The sequence below is a fragment of the Podarcis raffonei genome, chromosome 6 (assembly GCF_027172205.1).
Source record: "Podarcis raffonei isolate rPodRaf1 chromosome 6, rPodRaf1.pri, whole genome shotgun sequence".
In the NCBI taxonomy this organism is placed as follows: Eukaryota; Metazoa; Chordata; class Lepidosauria; order Squamata; family Lacertidae; genus Podarcis; species Podarcis raffonei.
In genome coordinates this window covers 49,458,005-49,479,820 of record NC_070607.1, presented here as the reverse complement: position 1 = coordinate 49,479,820, position 21,816 = coordinate 49,458,005, and the positions used below count along the sequence as shown (strand labels likewise).

At 43.7% G+C, this 21,816-nt stretch overlaps 1 protein-coding gene across 2 annotated transcripts in view; it reads left to right on the top strand.

Moving 5' to 3' along the window:
• The window catches only part of DMAP1 (DNA methyltransferase 1 associated protein 1), a 35,346-nt gene that overhangs the window by 8,537 nt on the left and 4,993 nt on the right, over positions 1–21,816 (top strand). For both annotated transcript variants that reach the window (XM_053392676.1, XM_053392677.1), the window contains exons 7-10: positions 1,188–1,373; positions 5,514–5,585; positions 18,102–18,174; positions 19,182–19,465. In XM_053392676.1, the coding sequence (XP_053248651.1) occupies positions 1,188–1,373; positions 5,514–5,585; positions 18,102–18,174; positions 19,182–19,465 (615 nt within the window). The remainder of the gene's footprint in view (positions 1–1,187; positions 1,374–5,513; positions 5,586–18,101; positions 18,175–19,181; positions 19,466–21,816) is intronic.

Below are 21,816 nucleotides of genomic sequence, written 5' to 3'. Positions count from 1 at the left end.
GAAATGTTGCAAGGGAGTCTGGCCTCACATTATCTTACACTGGATCTGTAGCAATAGCTCGTCATTTCTGGGTACTCCCCAGTGCCCTTCAGGGCTGCTAATGTGACTCCTGTTGGAGGTAGTAGTAGGTGCACCTGCCATCCTTTAAGCGTGATTTATCAAGTAATGGGCATACACATATTAAGTGATCAATGTGAATAATGGAATAACTACTAGAAAACAAAGTGTGTTAAAATATGTTTTATTTGAGTTTTGTCTGAGAAGGATAGAAGCATAGTGCTGATTACGCTTGTCAAGTTCTATCTCTGGATTTCAGACAATGCATTTAGCATATTTTTCTTTTCAGTAATGCAGTGGTGTTCACACTTTTTTCAAAGAGGGCCAGATTTGATGAAGTGAAGGGCTGTGAGGGCCGACCAAAGGGCCAACCAAACTTGTTGACCTTTTTTTAGGATTGAAGTTGTTGAGCGGATTAGGTCCCCGAAACTACTGTATGGGTACTTGCATTACCTGGAGAAAAACAGTTGCTTTCATGAAACACCCTAGACACGCCATCATTTTGTAGCTTGTAGTTTGTCTTTTGTAGCTCGTAGTTTGGTGGTGAAGGTGCTGGCAGCAACTGCCTGATCTGGTATTGGCTGAGAATGTTAATAAACATTCATATTTCTGAGGAAATGAAACAAAGTGAAAGGTAGGTTTGACTGTGTTAAACACACTCAGAAAGCTCTGTGAGCAGGAGTATCTGTGAGGGTATAGCAAGGGCAGCCTGTGTGCTGAAAATGGGGGAAGGGGTCAAGAAAGGAAAGGCAGGGACTTGTAAATTATGTGTGGTGGAAGAAAGTGAGACTGTGAAGAGCCCTTATATAGGCAGGAGATATGAAAAGAGAGACAATGAAACAGTGACATTAACAACGTAGAATCTATATACTACAGCCTGCTATATACATTGTGAGAGCTTTGGAATCTGATTGGCTGTGGAATCTAGTGTTTCAAGGCTTCATGAGCCTTTAAAAATTGCTTGGGCGAGAACATTGTACTATTTGTTGCTGCTTTTGTCTCTCTAGTAGTATATTACTTGGCTCCCAGAAGACCACAGGGCAGGTGAAACCCAGGCCAGAAGCACATCTGTTGCCATTAAGTGGCCCCTTTGAATTGCTTTTCCAGTCATGTTTCCGTTTCACCTGTAGGTGGCAGAGGAGGAATATCTAATCCAGGAGTTGCGGAAAATCGAAGCCAGGAAGAAAGAGAGGGAGAAGCGAACACAAGACTTGCAGAAACTCATCACCGCCGCTGACACCACCACTGAACAAAGACGTGCAGAGCGCAAGGCACCCAAGAAGAAGCTGCCACAGAAGAAAGAGACGGAGAAGCCTGTAAATATCTTGTGCCTGCCCTCTTTGTTAGGGCTCTACCTTGCCATTTGTCTGCCACGGCCTGGGGCAGGGAGTGAGGGGTGGTTTGTCGGTCCTCGCCATATAAGCATTGTTTCTGTGTTTTTGTTTGTTTCTTTTTAGACCCTCATATCTCTTGGGGTGTGGAGAAAAGTTGGGTTTCAATCATAGCAAGCTGCAGAGGGATTTTGGTTAAGCTGGAAGGACTTGAAAGTGCTGCACTAGGAAGGAGAGAAACTGGACTCATGCAAAGCCCTCTCAGAGAGCAAGCAGTTCAGTGGTTAGTGAATACACAGCAAGGAACTTGCTCTTCTTTGTGCCATGCAGCATAGCAACACAAGGGGAGATTAGGGAAATTTGAAAGAAGCACATTTTTCAGCTGATTTCTTCTAAAAAATTACAATCACAGGATGAGGTAGTGGTCAGACTCCCTTCTCGGGTTTCCCAGAGCTTCTGGTTCTGGCATAATTGACAGGCTTGCAGAGGAATTGAAGCTCTTCCAATCTAGGGTTAAGCCAATATTTTTGAAATGTTAAAGAGAATGATCTTTAGTTGATGTTCCTGCCCTCACCTAGAACAAGTGTTTTTATGCCTTCCTAAAACCTCAAGATGGTAGGTGTAAATGGATAACATAAGGAGCAGCATTGACATTCATTTATTTATAAAGAAAAAATTATATACCACCCATACACAGAACACCAAGGTGGTGTACAAAAAATACCAATGTAAATGCAATGCCTCTTTGCCTCTACCTTTCCTATGTTCAGTTGTGAACTTCTCACTCATTCTATGAAATATTAGACCACAATATGATTTACATGTAGTGAGTGGTGGAACAACGGAATGTCTTAATAATATATGAAATGTCTAGCACTGTGTTTTATTTAGAATACACTGTGGAATTACCGCATTGACGCCATGCAGTTTCTGGGGAAAGGACTCTGCCTTTCAGATGGCTCTAAGGAGGGAGATGAGTAGGAAGAAGCCACTACATACTTAAAAAAGAAAAGAAAAAAAAGTGTGCACCACTTTGTGTCACTACAGGCTTACTGCTTGTTAGGACTGCTCTGCTGACTTGGGTTGGGCTGCCCTGAAGGTTTGTGGTTTCAGTTTCCCTTTGCCTCTTAGTCAGCCAGATTGTTCCATGCCATGCAGCATGTGGAATCAAATAGCCACTCAAAATGCTTGAGGCGTGTTTGGCTGTCTCCCCCAGTATTGCCTGGGGCCCTTGTGCCTGCCTATAGGTAAGCACCTCAGGGCTCCTGAAGGCAGCTTCTGTTGTTGCACTAGTGCTGTTTCAACCATGACAGAGTCCATTAGGAGTCAATTACCAACTGTAGCAGGGAAACGTGTGTGTGTGTGTTTTTTGGAAAAAAAAAAATGCATTTTAACTAAGAATTTGAATTGAGGGCTGTATCAGCATCATCTCAACAAAGGGAAGTCATTTACCAAAGAGTCAATTGAGGTTGAAGCATTTACAGCTCATGCTGGCGTGTGAGGGATAGCAACCTGTTTAATTGCTCTGATGTGAGGTGAAGACAGACTGTGCAGTGTGGGAAGGAGTTCGTGTGTCCCTCATTTTCATTAGGGATTAGGCGGATAATTGTCAAGGGGAGATGGCAGGGGCATGCCCAAAACTGCTCCAGGATTCTCTTGAACAGAATAACATGGAGAAGTTTGGTTGCATCAGTAAATTTAGTATGGAGCGGAGTCTGCAGGTCCCAGCATGCATTGCTGCTGATGCGGTCGGTGTAGAGTTTATCTGTACCCCCTCCTGCGGCCATCACGGTGGTCCATCTTTCTTGCTTTGGCTTCAGGTCACCCTAGGCACTAGGTTCAATTTATTAACTAGGGACTGCAATAAAGTGTTCTTTAATACTGTGTGTGTCAGGCTAAAGAGCCCCCACAACAGATTTTGACTCTTTGGTGAAGGGCCAAATGATAAAGGGAATTTGTCATATTATCTTCCCTCCGGTGTCCCGAAGGGATAGAATAACTAATTTGTTGTAATCAACACAGTTTCCTGGGCTGTGAATGGGGGCTTTCCTTTGTTTGCAATGTGGGAAATCAAATGGCATAGCTTCAACAGGTTAGGTCTTGGCCAAACACAAGTAAGAAAGTTTGCTGCTAAATGACGGGAGATAATTCCCTGCTCAGCGAATTATCTCAGTGATTATTGTACTAGTCATCAGTATTTCCTTGGGTTCACAGAATATATCAGTTGTCTCATGGATGGTCCATGGTATATTTCTTTACAATATTGAAATTTCTGGGTGGAAAGGCTTTTTTTATTATTATTAATAGAAGATGTTCAATAGAATGATGTGTTGGACTGGTAACAATTTTTTTTTTTGAGAAGCATATATGTATCCAAACATATATGTATCCAAATCAGCCCCTGTCTTTTGACTTCCAGTCAGCTTTAACAGCTTCCTAGGATTACTATAGCTCCCTGTTAATTAAGCAAGACCCACATTATTTGGAGGCAAAGATAAAGGGATCTGCAATAGAGCTTATTATGTTGGGTTTCTTTCTTCCTCTGCTGAGGATATGCACACACGCTTTTAAAATTATAGCTTAATTGTCCAAGAATTTATTGTATTGAAGCATTTGTGAATCTGCAGTGTTTAAACAGCGGATAAATTACATGCTTAGCTTGTAATGGGAAAATATTTGGCTAGAAGAGAAAGACATTATTCCTGGTGAAAAATGCAAGGCACTGTGAGATGGGTATATTTCCCCACAGCATGAAGTTCATGCAGGGAACAAATGGCTAGAACAAGAATAGTAAAGTTGTTTAGTACAAATGGTACAGAAGTTAAATAGTTAATGGAAAGTGATACAAATCCTGGTTTATTGGCCGTAAACATGGAACAGAAAACATGCAATGATCAGGTGGGGAAAGTTTAAAGATATTCTTAAACAAATCTTAGATTCTCAGGATTTTGAGAAGTCATAATTTTGCATTTCAGAGTTGCACTCCAAAATATATCCATACTTGGGACAACGCAGGGTTTTAAAACCTGCTTTATATCCAGGTTTGTAGTTATACTAGTGTGTTGTGAGTTCTACAGGTCAAGACTATAAGGTTGCATCCAGTGTAGTGTTAAGGTGAATGTTCTGTCAGTTCAAGGGTTTCCTTTGCTCAACTGAATGTTCTTTTCTCACCTGATGCGTCCCCAATTCTGTTCTGGGGGTTCCCCCAACCCTCTGGATCAGATTTGGTTCACAGGAAAGAGGAAGGAAGAAATCCCATTGTGCTAGAGCTAATCCTTGTGCTTGTGCAAGAATTTAATTGACTATTGCTATAATGCTTTAGGGCTGGGGGCCAGAAGGCATACCCTCCAATATTCCGCATGAAAATAGGGACATTCTATGCTTTAGAAATGTCCCTATCTTCAGACTGTTCAGGTAGCAATGGGCATTCTACTTTATGCAGCATAGTAAAAAGATTGAGGCTAAAATAATTCACAATGGATCAAAGCAAACAGATTTTAAACCAGTGAGCAAATCAGTGTGGTGGTTGACTAACTTTGTGTAAAATGATTCATGAAAGTAATTTTATCTATTGGAGTCTGTTTTCAGGAATTGGGCAAAACAAAGATGTAGAAGTTAATTGAGGTTTTGGAGACCTAGGAGACCTGAATAGCATTCTTACAGTCCTAGCTAGTGTGAGGCCCTGTAGATTTTAGCCTAGTAGAATCTTTGTGGTTCATCCAGAAGAGACTGCTGTTAGGGTAGTGCTGCTTTTAAGGACAGTGTCACATGTTATGTCAGTATAGTTTGTGCTATTTTGTTTCGCCTAGCGCTATGAAACCCTTTCCATGTCCCACTGGTTGTTTTAGATGCAATTTGCCTCCATAATTTTTAGTACGTTCCTAGTATGGCTAGATTTGTACCAGCAGAAATTGTTGATATCTTAACATATCAAAGCCACCTTTGGCAATTTAAAAGGCATTAAAATTAATGGGTGCAGTTCTCAAAATCCATAGTTTCCCCCAGTCTTGCTTAGCAGGGCCTTCTTAGTGCAGACATTGACAGCTGCCTCTCTGTCAGAGAGTGGTCCTTGTACATCCTTTTGCATTTCCTTTTCTAAACATATGCTGTCTCTTTCTCTTTTAGGCTGTTCCAGAGACTGCTGGCATCAAGTTTCCGGACTTCAAGTCTGCAGGTGTCACACTGCGGAGTCAGAGGGTAGGCTACTATGTTGGTCGTTGGAGCCCTGTGTGGATGCTTGATTGCTTTCATTTCCTATTTATTCTCCTTTTAAAGCTGTTAAAGGTCCATTGGAGTTTGGGCTGTAATATCAGTGTGGGTTCTGGCTGGTCTCAGAAATAATAGCTGTGTGTTTGCATTAGAGGCCCACTAGAGGTGCCAGTTGTGCATGGCTGAACTTGTTTCTTTGCTCCTTAAGCCTCAACTGTTCTGACTATGTCTCTGCGCTCTTATGCTTCCATCTGAGGTCAGGTTATCATGCCTGATAATGGGACCCCAGCAGAATATGTAGCCAGGAGAAGAGTCCTGGGAAAATCATTGGGAAATGGATCACAAGCTAGCTCTGTCTTCTGCAAACTGCACTGTTCCCACGAGTAGTTTTAAAATAAAAATTAGACATCTGGATTTTGCAGCATTCTTCATGAGAAGAAGCAGTTGGGACATGGAACTAACTTTCTGCCTCTGAAGTTAATCAGAGGGCATTTTTAATATTACAATGTTAACTCGGCAAATAACTTTCTGTTTCCCCATTCTGTTGCTTCATTCTCCCCCCCCCCCCATTTACATAATGGGTCTTTTTTATAAAAGATAAACGAGGCAAAGGTGTTAGGTGCAGCTTAGGGCTACTCACTGCCCAGCAGTCTCCCTGCCTGAGCTGACAGAGCTGGTCTCAGAGCCTGTGTTGAGGACTCCCAGACTGCTGGTTCTGGGGGACTTCAACATCCATGCTGAAGTAACTGGCTCTGGGGTGGCTCAGGGCTTCATGGCCACCATGACAGCCTTGGGGCTGTCCCAACATGTCATTGGCCCAATGCATGAAAGTGGGGGATATTGACACAAGTCCCTTGTCGTGGTCAGATCCCTGTTAAGATTTAGACTTTCAGACCTTTTCCCCTGTGCAGAGGCAGGGGATCTATTAGGATGGTCCACCCTCAGAGGCTGATGGATCCAATGGGTTTCCAGTCAGCGCTGGGGTATTTTCCAGCTGATATGACTGGTGCTCTTGTCAAAGCCTCGGCCAACCTCTGGAACATCTGAATGGCTCGGGCTATTGACATGATTGTACCTGCTTTGTGGAGCTTGCTTGGCTCCCTGTTATACTCCAGAGCTTAGGGTAAGGAAACAAGATGGGAGATAGCTTGAATGTGAGTGGAGGAAAACTCCAGTTGAATGCAGCTGAACACTGGTGAGGGCTCATCATTGAGCCTACACAGTGGCAGTGAAGGCAGCAAAGAAGGCATACTTTGCTGTCTCCATTGTATACCTGTTGAACTGTCAGGCAGAGCTTCTTGCATTCTGGCCTGAAGGAGGTGATAGAACCAATGGTAGCTTACTGTGACTTGTTTGCAAAGCATTTTGAGGACAAAATCACCTGCATCCGCTGGTAGGATCTTGAGTTCACGAGTACAACATATGAATTTCAATATCCTGAGCACTGTCTAGACCTGTTGTGTTGGATGAGTTTTAGTTTGGAAGGCTTGATGTGGACAAGGTGCTTGGATTGATCAGGGTGACTATTTGCGCTCTGGACTCTTGCTCCCCTTGGCTGATAAAAACTAACAGGGAGGGGATGGCTGGCTGGGCCAGGCAGGTGATTACTGCCTCCTTGCAAGATGAGGTGGTCCCTGCCTTCTTGAAGGAGGCAATGGTGAAATCATTCCTCAAGAAACCCTCCCTGGATTCGGAAAATCTAAGTAACTACCAGCCAGTTGTCAAGCTCCCCTCCTTGGACAAGGTTCTTGAGCAAGTGGTTGCAGATCAGATCCCTTCCTTGTTACTGAGCAAGCTAATCACTGATGGCGTTGTCAGGGTTGTGGCTTTGCTGTATGACATGTCTTAGAACTCCTAATACAGTAGGAAGAGCGAATTGGCTACAGTGCATATATGAGAAATCTGTTGCTGACAGTAGGTTAATTGGTGTAACTTTGGGATATGCGTTGGAATGCTAGTTGGAGCAGCAGCAGGGAGGTGAGTGGCTATCGCTTGGTTCAGCCTTAATAACAAACCATGGTTTGTTTGCTTTGAGCATGAGCCTTGGGTTTACATGGTCTTCCCACCTCTTTGCAAGTGAGGAGAGGAGATTGAAAGCAATTTCTTGTTTTGTCCAAACCTGAGGAAACTGTAGTTTCTCCCCTTTCAAAAAGAAAAAAGGAAAGATGGGAGAGTGCATGAGACTTTCGTTTGAAACAACTGTCTCAATCAGGCCAAAGCATTGAAGTGAAATGTTCTGGCAAGGTCACCAGGTTTTCCACAGTCTTCATCATACTCCAGCATGGACGGGGACTTTGGCTTATTGGGCGGGCCTGGGTTTAGTTTTGCAGAGATCCTAGACTATTAATTATTTGAGTCCCTCCTTCTGAACTCAAACCTGTACCATCTTTATCAGCTTCATTTTATGCTCAACATCGTAAGCAAGATTTTATATTTTTGGTTATTTTCATGCAATTATAAAACTAAAGATTAAAAAACCCATCCACCAGCAAGGGTTTCTCATGTTCTATATTATTAGAAGTACTTCATTAACAGAGTTTGTCTTTTGCCCAGGACCATTTCCCCCCCCCCCCTTCAAAGATCTTGAGATGCCTAAAATTTAAGACCATAGTCATATGCCAAGACTGGTCATTGGTAAATCTACCTCCATTACTGGGCTATGTTGGCATTAAATATCAACATTGTTTTGGCTAGGGAATCACTGGGTGAAAGGATATTGGGTGATGAAAATTGACCTTTGACCACTCATTTAACCTTGTCTGAGGTCCCAGTTCTTGCATTAGGAGTGTAGCCCGGCTGCCATTGCTTTGTAATTGGATCCTTTGCTTCGCTGGCAAGATTCACAGGGCAGAATTGCATCGAATGGGGGGATAAAATGCTAAGTTAACACCAGTGCACTAGTGCCCAGGTGTTCCTGCAGCCATGCTATATCCATAATCTCTTAATTGGGCCTCTGTCTTCAAGGGTTAATAGTTTTCTCTATGCTGCTGGCACTCATGGAGTCTGGAGGCTTTACCAATATTTGTGTGGCATTTCCAAAGCTTCTGCAAGTGATTGTGATTCTAAGTGTTGGCCTGGATTGGAAAAAGCTGGCTTTATTGGGCTGTTATTTCTGCCAGTATGTGCTTTGGTGTCAGCACTCCCACCTCTGTTTTTGATTGACAAGGTTTGGAGATGGTGTGCAGTGTGACATATGCAAAGGTGAGCAGACATGGAAGCCCTGGGGAGCAATCGGGAGAGGATTTGTTAACTGCCTGGATTAAGTCCTCTTTCTAAACAGCTTGTTCAGATTTTCTTCTGCAGTTCGTTGCAATGGAGAAGCAAGGGGCAGCTTTGTATCTAAGATCAACGTGATGTTTTCTGCATAATAGTGAGGGAAACGATTTGCTTGAATATCATAAAAAAACCAGTGCTCCCCCAGTTCTGGCTTAATGAAGATCTTACAAATTAACAGATTTGTTTGGAAGTGCCCTGATAATGTCCTGTATTCTTTCCTACTCCTGATAATTTCCTTAATTCGATAATAGTCTTTTAAAGCTTGCAGAGTAACCAAGTGCTGGCAATCAGGAGTTTAGAGAAATTTGAAGGGGGGAAAAGCAGTTATCACTACAAGTTCTATATAGATCTTTTGCTTCTACAATTAATTATCAGAAATTAACAGCTGAATTTGGTTTTCAAAAGACCTGATCATTGTAGTCCTTAAAGAATTGAACAAAAGCAATCTTCCCTTCCTCAATCTAGACCTCTTGGGAAGAGTGGGGTGTAGTAGTCACTTTGAAAAAGGTGCAGTTTTGTATGATTCAAATATATTGTGTGCCAGTGAATTTGAAATGTGTGCACAAATTTCATATCTCCCCTCACTTTTTTGGGGGAGAAATTAATTTATTCCTGTAGACTTTCATGCTGCCAGCTTAGAATAGAATGAAGGCTTTAAATTTGTGTTCTCTCTGAATGTGGACTTCTTTTATATTTAACCTTAATATTCCCTCTGTGTTAATATACATTTTGTCAGGCACTTTTGTTGATACGTTTTCTTGCTACCCTATCCCCCTCGCTAAAGAGAACATTGGCAAGGAATAGGTGTGTGTTTGGGTTCTGCTTTGGGGCTCTTGCCCTGAGTCTATGGGATGAGGCAAGAGGTCTGGACTCTAGACTGCTAAGTCTTTGATAATGAGGCAAAAACAGTAGGATAAAAGAAAGTTCTTCGCAGCCTCAGAGCCAGGGAGCGCACTGGGAGATGCTGTGGCGCAATTGTTTAGTTCACAGCTGGACACTTTCCACCAAGAAAGGCTTCCAGCCGGCAGTTTTACTTGTTACCTGCTAACTAGGATCTTGTAGACAAATTGGTGGTCAGACCAATTAAAAAGAAATAGGGGGAGAGGGAGCTTTCATTCCCATTGATTCACACATCCACCCTCACTGGCTTTTAAATATTTACTAGCCAACTGAGCACTTTTTTAGCACTGATTAATGAGGTACAATCTACTGTGGTGCTTGCTTTCTCGGAGCACGGGGCTGGGGTGGGGGCTAGGATTGTACTACGCATTCAAGATAAACGAGTATTTTGGTCAAAGCTTGGCACGAGGGAGGGGGGCGGCTTAGGTATGTGTATATATTAAATGCATGTTCTCAATATTTGATTTGTTTCGCTGTGAAGCGGTTGTGTGCGCTGCCTGTTTACTCTTCACCAGAGGCCCTTGGCCATGCGCCTTCTCTCTGACATTAATGCAGAGCCAGACCTCATCAGCTGCTAACGGGGGAAACATCTGTCTTTCTTCGCTTGATCAATACTGTCCCTTCAGAGGCCGAGCCTTGAAAGCAGTTACATAAAATACCAGTAATATTTATTTGGATTTGATAAATTTAATTACTTGGAACAATTAATAATTTATCTCTTTAGTATTGACTGTGCTGCAAGGCATTTTGGTGAGATAAGCTGATGGTAATCAGCACCTTCTTATTAGCCGGAAATTGTATGTTGCCACGATGGGAAAAGACTTCCAATGGTTAGAAAGATGAAGTGTTCTTGTTGCTTTTACTGACACATTCATGTAGTAACAGCGTGCAGAGCTAGACTCCACTACACAAATGTGTGAGATAATAGCTTGGGACATGGAGCACGTGGCAAGATGGGCGGAAAGTGTGATTTGAATGTCATCTCTGTTTTACTAACAGATATTGAGCGCTGAAGCAATACGACTCAGAAGTATTCTTCTAACCCTTCATCAGTATGTCCAGTACTGCACTGGTTCTCAGATCTTTTACTTATGGGAGACTGGTTTTAAAAAATGTGGGGCTTGTGTAATACTGTCATGCCAGTGGATAGGATTTCCCCTCCTCCCCATCTGCTCCAAAGGGTCTCCCAGCTCTCTGGAGGGAATTTGGGGAGATTGCAGAAGGAGGAAAGGAAGGGTAAGCAGAAGTTTTTGTCGTGCAAGTGTGATGCCACAAATGGCTGTCACCCTTGATTAATTGAAAGATGAGATTTCATAAGCTAAAGCTCCTGATCACAAATGCACCAAATGGGCAATGAAGGTTTCGTATGAATGTGCAAGTGTGTGTGCACCCACTTACCCCCTGCATTTGGGGCCAAATTTAAAGTGCTGGCTTTAGCGTTTGAAGTCCTAAGTTCAGGTTATGTGAAGGACTGCCTGTACCTGCATCAGACTGCCTGAGCTTTATGATAAGTTATGGACACCATATTTTCTGAACTGTAGATCAGAGGTTATGGGTATCAAGAAAAGGGCCTTTTCAGTGGTGATCCCATAGTTACAGAATATGACCCCCGCCCATGAAGTGACTTTTACTTGCTTTCAGAAAAGGATCCTTAAGATGTTCTTATTTTAATCATCTTTTTAAATTCTTTTTTAAAAAAATAGTTGTCTTTTACTGCTAACTTTAAATGACTTAATTATATGATTGAATGCATATGTTCTATTACTGGTTTTATATGCTGCCTTGGGAGGACAATTGTCCTGCCAGGTGGAATGTAAATCTTTAAATAAACAAATACCTGATACCTGAATTACTAGTTTTGCTAATAATATTTGTATATATGTTTATTAATTCTGCCTATGGTGCACTTCTGAGATTTAGCTCTAGGCAGAAGGTTGGACATTGAAAGGCTTCTGGTCCTTTCAGAATATTGGGTTTGGGGCATGTACCCATGTAGTAAGGTGTTAAGTTTTGTTAGAGCCCATTATTTGCCAGAATTATTTCTAGGCATGTGCCAGATTGCTTAACACAGCCTGGAAGTAATTTTTGCAGCGTAATCTTGGAAGAATTTGGTCCCCAATCAGAGTCAACCTTCCTGTGATTTGCGTATAGTAAAATGCAGCTGTGAGTGAAAGAATTTCCTTAAAAGTGAGCTGTCATTTCAAAAATAACCTAGAATCCACATAAAGGAAAGAACAGCTGAAAAGCGTAAATACTTTGCATAGCTGTGAACAATCAAATACTAAAGGAAGAACTCTACTCAACCTGCAGCTGTGACTGAAAAATGCCAAGAGGATGTTGGGTCACATAAAGGAAGGGAAACCCATATGGAAAATATCCTAATGCTCCTGGACAATTTGATGGTTCCCTCTTATCTGGGTAATGTCTGCATTGCTGCTCGCTTTATCCTTCAAAGGAAATTACTCAGTCAGAGCTTGAGAAGGTGATTTCACAACCTCCTTGGGCAGCCTGTTCCATTGCTGTAGTGATCTGACAGTTAGGAAAACCTTTCCTAATGGATGACTTAAATCTAAATGCTTTTAATTGAAATCCTTTGTGTCTTATTCCTAAAAGACATGGTGAAGAAAAGTTCTCTCTATCTTGCGAGTTGAGGATGGAGGTGGAAACCCACCAGGAATGCCTTTCTGTGCAACCCTCACTGAAATGAGTTGAAGTTGCACAGCAGGACAGTATTTGTGTGTAATTCCCATTGATTCCAGAGCCGCTGGCTCAGAACCCAAAGTGGATCATGCTCTGCATGTGAATTTTTAGATATGGTTACAGGAAATCTAGGACAGCATAAAAATGGCTGATGGTATGCATTTAGTAGATTATTGTTTTACAATAAACCTTGAAGAGTGGCAGACAAAAATCTGCCCTTTGATCAGGTTTAAATACAACAGAGGATGAGCTCACTTCTCTAGGGTGACCATGGCGTGGAATTTAAAGCCAGTTTGGACATTTCTGTGAGTGAAAAAGAAAGCAATCCAGGGCTTGAGCAATTAACAGGAAATAAAAAAACTCTAGTTCCAGGGATGTTTCTAGTGCCTGATTGGAAGCTGTAGAAAAAAGAAGACAGATTTTTCTGATACTTGTTGCTGCAAGAGTCTGGCACTTTTGTTTGAATGCTTTGCAATTGGACCATGGACTTCAGTTGAGCCCAGATGTGGTGGCACTCTCCTTGCAGAATTTTATGAGACCTAAATGTATCTCAATCAGTGTTCTGAGCAGGCTTAAGGAAAATGGTAATGGTTTAAATAATACGCTCATAATAGCCCTTACACACATGCTTACACATATTCTTACAGTGTCTGGTAGGATCCTTGATCATTGTGGCATAGAATGTAAGCACAAGTTCTTCAGTAGCAAAACCCATGAAGAAATGTACTAGCTGTGCAGGACAAGTCGGAGCCTTCTTTGTGGTGGCATCCTATTTGTGGAGTTTTCACTTATTAACAGCAGATGTGGCAAACCTTCATAAAGACAAAGGGTTGCATTCCCATCTGTGAAAGCTTCTTGAGGGCCACATGCCAGTGGCAAATGAGGCTAGAGGCAAATGTGGGCCAAGCAACAAATGTAAATGTTGTCTTTATACCATAAACTAGTTTCTACACACACTGACACACCCACACTGCTATTCTCTGTCAAGACAAGCAAGAGGCATTCTCAGAGTTCAAGGACACATTCCAGCCAGGCAAAGGGTATGAAGCAGGGCCTGTGATGGGTGTTGCCTGGGGAGAGTCCTGAGGTTCGGCCAGAGAAGCCTAGAGGGTTTCATTTGGCCCCAGGCCTGAGGTTCCCCACCCACAGCTATGTTAGGCACCTACAGTGTGACCATGTGAACAGCAAGTGAGGTGTACCTGTTTACTCAAACTTTTTAGGTTTTAAACAACTGACTGATTTAGCTCTCTTCTCCTTTTTAGTTGTCTTTGTTGGTGTAAGAACATATTTTTTGTTTTACTGCTTTCTAAAAATAAAAGAGGGCTTGGAAGTGTGCCAGGTTTGAATATTCTTACCTGTATTGGTTCATTGTCTTACTCTGGCAACCAGGAGGTTGTTTACTAGTCTGCTCCCTGCCAGTCTCATTGGTGGTTCAGGGAGAAAGTCCCACCTACTTGCCCCTCTGCAAACTTGCTCTCTTCTTCCAGTCACGTGGCCTTGATTCATATATTGGTGTGTTGCCCTTTTATTTATTTTTCTCTTTCTGCACAGTTCATGCATTTACTGGTTGTTTATAGCGAGGACAAAGGCTCAGAGTCCCTAAATCAAAAGTGATGCTGGCATAATTATAAGCACAAGCTGGCGTTGCAAAGAGGGCTGCAGGGAGAGGTTGTCAGAAGACGGGAGAATCCAAGATATATTAACCTCAAAAATTCCAGCTAATCACTTCTTCAATGTGAGCAATCCATTTTTTGAGATATGATTATTTGGGGACTTTAGTAATAATAAATAATTCTAATAGATTGTTACAAAGAGGGAGGGCCTGACACTACATGCTTTTCAAGAATCCTTCCATTGCACTTGCTTAACAACGAACTTTCTCCGGGGTTGCAGTGGGGTGCTAAGGGAAGCACTTTATTGCCTAGTGGAAAACAGCAGGTTGTGATTGGCCACCTTTAATCTAATGTGGCTCCTGAAGGCTTTCAATCTGCCATAAGTCCCAGCATGCAGTGTTGCCATTTTGAGCTGAGATGTGTTGCAAGATACAGAATGGTCGTTTCAGATATGTAGCCTGCAGATTCCATCTAGGTGGCTAATGGCCACCAGCATTTTTTGGAAGCATCTTTGTCAAACTGATTCATTCATCCCAATGTTTTGTTTCCAGCTCTATCCAGTCAAAGAGCAATGCTAAACAGCTGGATTATTGCATTAATCTGCCCCCATTAAAGATCCATGCAAGACTTGTCTGGGAAGGAAATGGAGAAGTGTGCGTAGGAACAAAACTGCACATGCTACTAATATCAACTTCATACTTGATTTTACATCAGCCTTCAGTCACATGTACATGTACCATGTACCACATGTACCAACATGTGACTATTGACATCCCCAGTTTTGCTCATAAATTGATACAAGCATCCTTTTGAAGCAGAAAGGGTTAATTGACAGAGTTGGGAATGAAGCTGTATCTCTTCTTATCCAGTGTAGCGGGATCTCTGATGAAGGGCTGATGCGGAATGTGGACTCTTAATGCAGGGAAACGTCCTTCCTGCACATTATTAGGGCAATAACTTGGGACTCCTGGATTAGAGGAACTTTAGTGAGCTCTGTCACAGGCACTGTCGTGTCAGAAAGGCACTTCTGCTACAGGCGTTGGGTTACCCAGATCTCTTTGTGGGCAAATAGTGCTGAATCTCACTCCTGAACCTAGATAGGTCTCTGAAGCAAGCAGAAAAGAGCATAGAACATCAACAGTTTTAGTCACAGGTCCTGCTTGAGGAAAACACCACACATAGCCAGGGGAATAGGTCCTCGTGGTAGCCAAAACCAGCACCGTTTATCAGAGTCCTGCATTTTGTAGCCTTAGAGTTCTGTCAAACTTTATTGCACCTAAAATCTTGCAAGATTTGAGAATTCCTGCTCTTCTTAACTGCCTGTGCTTTTGGCTGCCGAGGTGAGTGGAGCATTGGGCCTTCCCCTGCCGTTGAGACAGCCAGGCTAACGGAGCCTACCTAACAGATTATCAGCGCCCTGTGAGTAATAGACTCCTCATTTAGTTTTAATACATTTTGCATAGAGAGCAATCAACCTTCATCAGTCTTAAAGATGAATTGGCTTAGCCAGCTAAATTTTAAAGATATTAGTTCGACAGCAGCCGCATAAATCATAACGTTTTCTTAATGACGGTAAAATTAAAATATACTCTTGCTTGAAGAAGCCAATGGAGCTTTCATGTTCACAGGCCAAATCCTCCCCCAAAATTAAAGGAAAGCTTAATTGATGTTCTCTAAAGCCGAGTAAACTCAAAACAGTCCTGCTTCTCCTGAGTTGGCCTCGTATTTCTTCTGCGGTCTATTGGTAGATCTAAATCCATCCAGACTGCTTCTGTCCCTTCCTATTCTTGAAGCTGCCAATATATCAGGCCAAAACATAGCAAGGCAATAATCCTGGCTGTTTAAAGACCCTGGGTCCAGCTGTCAGCCCTTCCTCGCTTGTCATTGATGGAGCTCTGATTGACACATGAAGGAGATCCTCCTTATTTCCTTCTACTAGTATATAGAAGACAGCATATCTGGAGCTGTGATTAGCAGGGAGGAGTGAGCTAGAAACCTAACAAAGCTCTTTCAGATAGGAAAGGTGCTTATTCTGAATGGAAAGCATCACATGGCTTCCCCCCAGGTCTCAGCCATACAAGTGTTGTTCTACTGGCTAGAAAACCTATATAGTGAGGTGGGTAGATTTTCTAAGGATACATGAAGAGCCTCAAAACAAGATGTGATGAAATAGTGTTGCCTTGTGAGGAGGTGCTGTTCTCTTAAGCAGGGTACCATGTGTTAAGAATCTAATCTTCCATGTTTTATTGTTGACCCTTGTTGGCACCCTCAGAATCCCATTAGACATCTCATTCTGGCTACTTCCATATACTCTAAGGCAGGGTTTCCCAAACTTGTTGTTGGACTACAACTCCCATCATTCCTAGTTAGCAGGACCAGTGGTCGGGGGTGATGGGAATTGTAGTCCAAAAGCAGCTTGAGGCCCAAGTTTAGGAAACCCTGCTCTAAGGGAACCTCTGCCTGCTCTTTGCAGATTTCGGAATTCTTCACAATCCCCGTTTCTGGCCTGAAGTTCTGAGAACCTACTGCAAAGGAATGGGCACTATGGGGAGTAGTAATGACTAAGAGAAGGCAAAAATTATTGTTGCCTCATGAGAATTCTGATAGTGCCTACCTGAAACCAGGCCTCTGATTGGCTTACCTTGGCAGCCAGTAGAAATCTGTTTCCCTCTCACCACTGCAGTTGATCCCTTCACTTGTAGGTGAGGCTGATTTATGTGAGTATCTGTGCTGCGTCTTTCCTGATTTTAGGCTGACTGTTTTTCACAAGATGGTTGTAACCATGCTGTGATTGTCCATGAGGTTGGCAGCCTTGGTGGTGTGTCCCAGCAGTATTTGTCAATGCAGAGAGACACTTTACATGATATAATCCTCCTGCGAGTTGGTAATGTGAATCTGCTCTAAATTATTTAAGTGGTCAGAGGCTGGAAGCAACTGGGAAGTTTTTCCAGTTGTTTCCTACTCCCAGTATCTTCATGACTTGGAAGTGGCCCTTTGAGAGAGGCTGATATCTGTATTTCCTATTGAAAAATCAAGGAGCACCGACCTGATCCTGGAAACTGAGCAGTGGTGCAGGGATCAACTTTCTGCTTGTGTAAGAAAAGGGCAAAGGGCAGAAATGGAAAGAGGCAGGTATCCAAAGTCGATGCCCTTCCAGGTAGTCCTTGTTATACTTGGGTTTTTGGAAGCCCAAAGGGTGTGTTTGAAGGCCATTAGCTTGGCTAGTTTTCCCTGCATGCTCAAGTCCCCTTTTCCCACTTGAAATTGTGCTTGAGTTCTTTGTACTTTTCTTTAGCTGCTTCTTCTGAGTTGCTCCTGCCTGTAGGGTTGTAGTGAGGGTGGTTTGGGTTTTTTTGAGCTAAGCGTGATCTCATGCCCAGCTTGGGTTCCCTGCCCCTGCCTAATACTTCCCTGCTCCCCATACCCCCCTCAGCTCCACTGTGAATGTGTGTTCACACTTCTGCCAATTGAGTTAGTGTGTGTGCTCTTTGTGCCTCTTTGCGTCTTTTGTTAGAAAACTGGCTCTGTAAATGAATCCCACGGCTCTGGGCTCGGCAGGTAAAGGGAGAAGGAAGTCTGTTAGTGCACGAGTCTAATCAGGCTGGCAAGAGCAAGTAAAGTAGGGCAGCATCGCACATTAGCTGCTGTGTAATTGAGCTCTTTGATGGGCAGGGCACTGCGGGAGAGGGTTCGAAGCGGAGCAGAACTTTTGTTGTTAATTCAGTTGCACATGGAAGCTGTAAAGCTGTGCATCTCCGCATCTTGGCACCGGGAGGAACTGAAAAGCCCTTGCGACCAGGCTTTTCAGTCCCTGCCCTTGGCCCTCGTCTGCAAACTTTCAGGCCTTCTTTCTGCCTCCCTCTCCCAGCACTTGATTTCCCTTTTCTCTCTTTCTTTCTTTGGCTCGCTTTTTTCCCCGTGCACTATAAAAAGCAAAGCTCCCTTGCCGTTTGAACTAGGCGGCTGTGAGTGAGGGCTAGCTCAGAGCTGTGTGGCTGTTACCTTTGTATTCCAGATGAAACTGCCGAGCTCCGTGGGACAGAAGAAGATTAAAGCCTTGGAGCAGATGCTGATGGAACTCGGAGTAGGTGAGTAAAGAGGGCAGGTAGAGAGAGAGAGAGACCCATGGAGCAAAGCCTTTGTAGTCGAGAGGGGCTATTTTTCCCCCCAAGTAATACAGCCAGTTCCTTGAATAACACTATGTGAATGGGTTTGAAAATAAGATCTTATGTGTTTTGTTAAAAAAAAAGAAGCAGCAGCAGAGGGGTAAAAGCCAGAAGATGATGCACAAGAATATCCCCCCTCAAAAAATTCCTCCCAGTCGAAAAGTATTTGAACAGAGTCTTTTGTCTCTTTCTCTCTTGTTTGGGTTCTTTAAGCCATCGAGAGTGACAGCCCAGTATTAAGGAGGCAAATCTCTTCGTGCAGGGAGAGGTACTGTGAAAGGGGTTAGTGGCCATTGTCTGTGAGACTCTGCCTGGCTTTTGTGCTTCCTTGTTGCTCCTCTTCTGGATGGGTCCCACGCGACTTGTGTGGGGATATGCCTGGCCTGCACTTTTTGGCTAAGGGGCAAAATACAACCCCCCCCCCAGCCTCTCCTGGGTAGGGGAGGCAGTGGACTCCCTGGATTCAGCGAGAACAGTAATGCTTGGCTTCAGTGGCTTGCTCAGGTTGTGTACTAACGGGGTTGCTCCTCCTTTGAAGAGGAGCTTCTTCTAGACCATCCCAACCTTGGGTCTCCAGCTGTTTGGGGACTACAACGCCCATCATCCCTAGCTAGCAAGACCAGTGGTCAGGGACGATGGGAACTGTAGTCCAAAAACAGCTGGAGACCCAAGATTGCAAAATACTGATCTAGACTGTCCTCACATCCCTGGCTTGGCACAGCAGTGAAGGCTTGGCTGGCAGTGAGTCTGATGCAGGCAAAACTTCCCAGTTGTGCTACATCTGAGTTAATAAAGGACTCTACTCTTTAATGCTTTTTGCTTTAGCCAGTTTGGACTGAACCAAGACCTACAGAGGAGCATTGGAGCAGTCTGCAGCTGGCAAGGGACAGAGTTCACTTGCTTAACTTTCTTCCTTTCGCCTCCTCCAGACCTGAGTCCGATGCCGACAGAGGAGATTGTCCAGATGTTCAACGAGTTGCGCAGTGATCTGGTGCTGCTGTATGAGCTCAAGCAAGCATTCGCAAACTGTGAATATGAGCTGCAGATGTTGCGGCACCGCTATGAGGCATTGGCCAAAGCGGGTAGCACAGGGCCCAGCACAGATGGTGGCTCACATGCTGATGGACAGTCAGGCTTGTGCACTGAAGAGAGCAAGGGTGACGCAAAGGAGCAGATCATTGATGTGGTGGGGGCTCCCCTCACACCCAATTCGGTGAGTAGATATTGATGTTGGCATGCCCTTGCACCCCTTTAGGCCTGCTTGAAAAAATAACACTGCAAACCAAGACCTTTTAAGGTCACTGGGGAATCATAGAATTGTAGAGACCCAAGGGTCATCTAGTCCAACCCCCTCCAATGAAGGTCTCTGATGGCCATCCAGTCTCTGCTTTAAAACCTCAGAGAGTCCACCACATCTTGTGGGGGTCTGTTCCACGGTCGAACAGCTCTTACTGTCAGAAAGTTCTTTCTGATGCTCAGTCAGAATATCCTTTCTTGTAACTTGAAGCCATTGGTTCAAGTGCTACCCTTCAGAGCAGGAGAAAACAAGCTTGCTCCATCTCCTCTCAGTAAGGGAGATCCTCTGTCTTTCCGCTCCATGGTTCTATGGCCAAGAAAGTTTTTTCCAGTGGAGTAAATGGGATTACTCCAATGACGTGTGCTTAACATGGATATGATCAGATCATTAGTCAGCTGGCCACCAAACCCTTCTTGCTTCCTTGCATAATGGCTGTCCCAGTATGTTGGCACAGCAGTGTGTCAGGATGTTTTTTTATTAAAAAAAGTGACTTTTTTGATATTCAAGTAACTTTCTCTGTAAGCTCTAAAGGTGACATGGAGTTTTGAGTAACAGCTCATTCTTAGAGGCTTCTCCTACTGAATGGGCTTCACCATACTATTGAGCCCCACATCTCTGTGTCATAAATGCTCACCTGCTTTGGGGGGCGGGGTCAGCAAGCCTCAGCAGCAGGCCAGTTCAGAATCCTTTTCTTCCTCTAGAGAGTTTTCACTGATTTGTGTCTGTTTGCAAAACATTGCACTTATGTTTCCCTAGTGCTGTTCTTTTCCAACTCCATGCTTGGAATAGGAAGAAAAAGAATGAAGGCAGCACCAGGAGGGTTAATGTGACCTGGGCTCTGACATATTTGAAAGAAATATAATCAAGTTAATTCACTGCAAGGCAAATTTGGTACCTAAAGGGCCCCCCTGTTAAATACAGCTCTGACCTTTACCGGCTGGTTACACAAAGACGACACAATTAGATTAGTCCAAGACAAAAGGTCAAGCGCATTCACACTGTGACCACTTTATGCTGTCTTTGGAGGGGAAAGAAATTCCACCCAGCAGGAGGGGGGCATCTCAGGGAGGTTCACGGTTGCTGCCAAGATGGAGGGGAGGGGCATAAGTATGTGGGGGAGAGGTGTCATTGGGGTGTGTGTGGAATGACACTGCTGCCAATCAGAGAAGCTGCCCCACTTTCGATGGAGTGTGTGTCGCTCTCCCTGCCTTTCAGGGAGCTGATCCTGCTGCTGTTGGAGTTATTTGGGCATAGAACCATTCTGCTCCATGACTAAAGCATCCGGAGTATTTTTCCTACTGCCTGTCTCTATGTATATGACACCACCTGAGTGAACAAGTGGACATTGGATTAAACATGTGGTCAGTGAGCGGTAATTTTCTGCAATTCTCGGACGTGGGAGCCATTGTTGTTGTTGTGGCTGGATTATTGGGGTTGAACATGGGAAGCCTGGGTTCAAATCACTATTTGGCTATGAAGCTCACCAGTGACCTGGACAAGCTAGCATCTCTCAGGCTGGTCTACCACATAGAATTGAATTGTTGCTTGGCTAAATTGTCATTCTGAGCTCCTGTGTGGAAAAGTGTAACAAATAAAACACTCTCTAAATGCTTGCAGCTCCAGTAGTGTGGCCTTTCCCCAATCCATGATATGCAGAAAAGACAAGAGCACAGAACAAGCCTGGCAGTGACACGCAGAATGAAGTTTATTAGGACTTTACACTGGCAGCCAGGGTGATTCTGTAGACTAGAGAACACATAAAATATCATGCCTGTCTCCAACAGCTCTTGTTAAGTTCATGGATGCCTGGCATGGAGCTACTATGTATGTGGGGAAACACATCTTGGCTTCACGTTTCACCATGTTCTCTGCATATTAAAAAGTGCCTTGTTTGGTGTTTTCCAAAAGTTCTAGCTTTCAGTTTTCTGCTCCCTCTCCTGACAGCACCTCCTTCCCAGTAATGAATTTGGAATCCTCCCCACTGTATCCTGCATTAGCAACAAACCCACCCACCACATGCTCTCTCACCCCAAATAATATATACAGGCATTTGAACCATCTGTGAATGGCAACCAAATTGCTGGTCATTGGTGTGGACCTGAAAGACTACACAGGAACCTTACAGGAGCAATTGTTCCTTCCCCAAAGCTTCTTCAATATTTCACTTGGGGTGTTAGCTCTGTTACAATGGAAAGTAGACTCTTTTTTGTAATTCTGTAGGAGAGATGGTCTAGCATTCAAGCATCTGCACGTGACACCACTAGGCT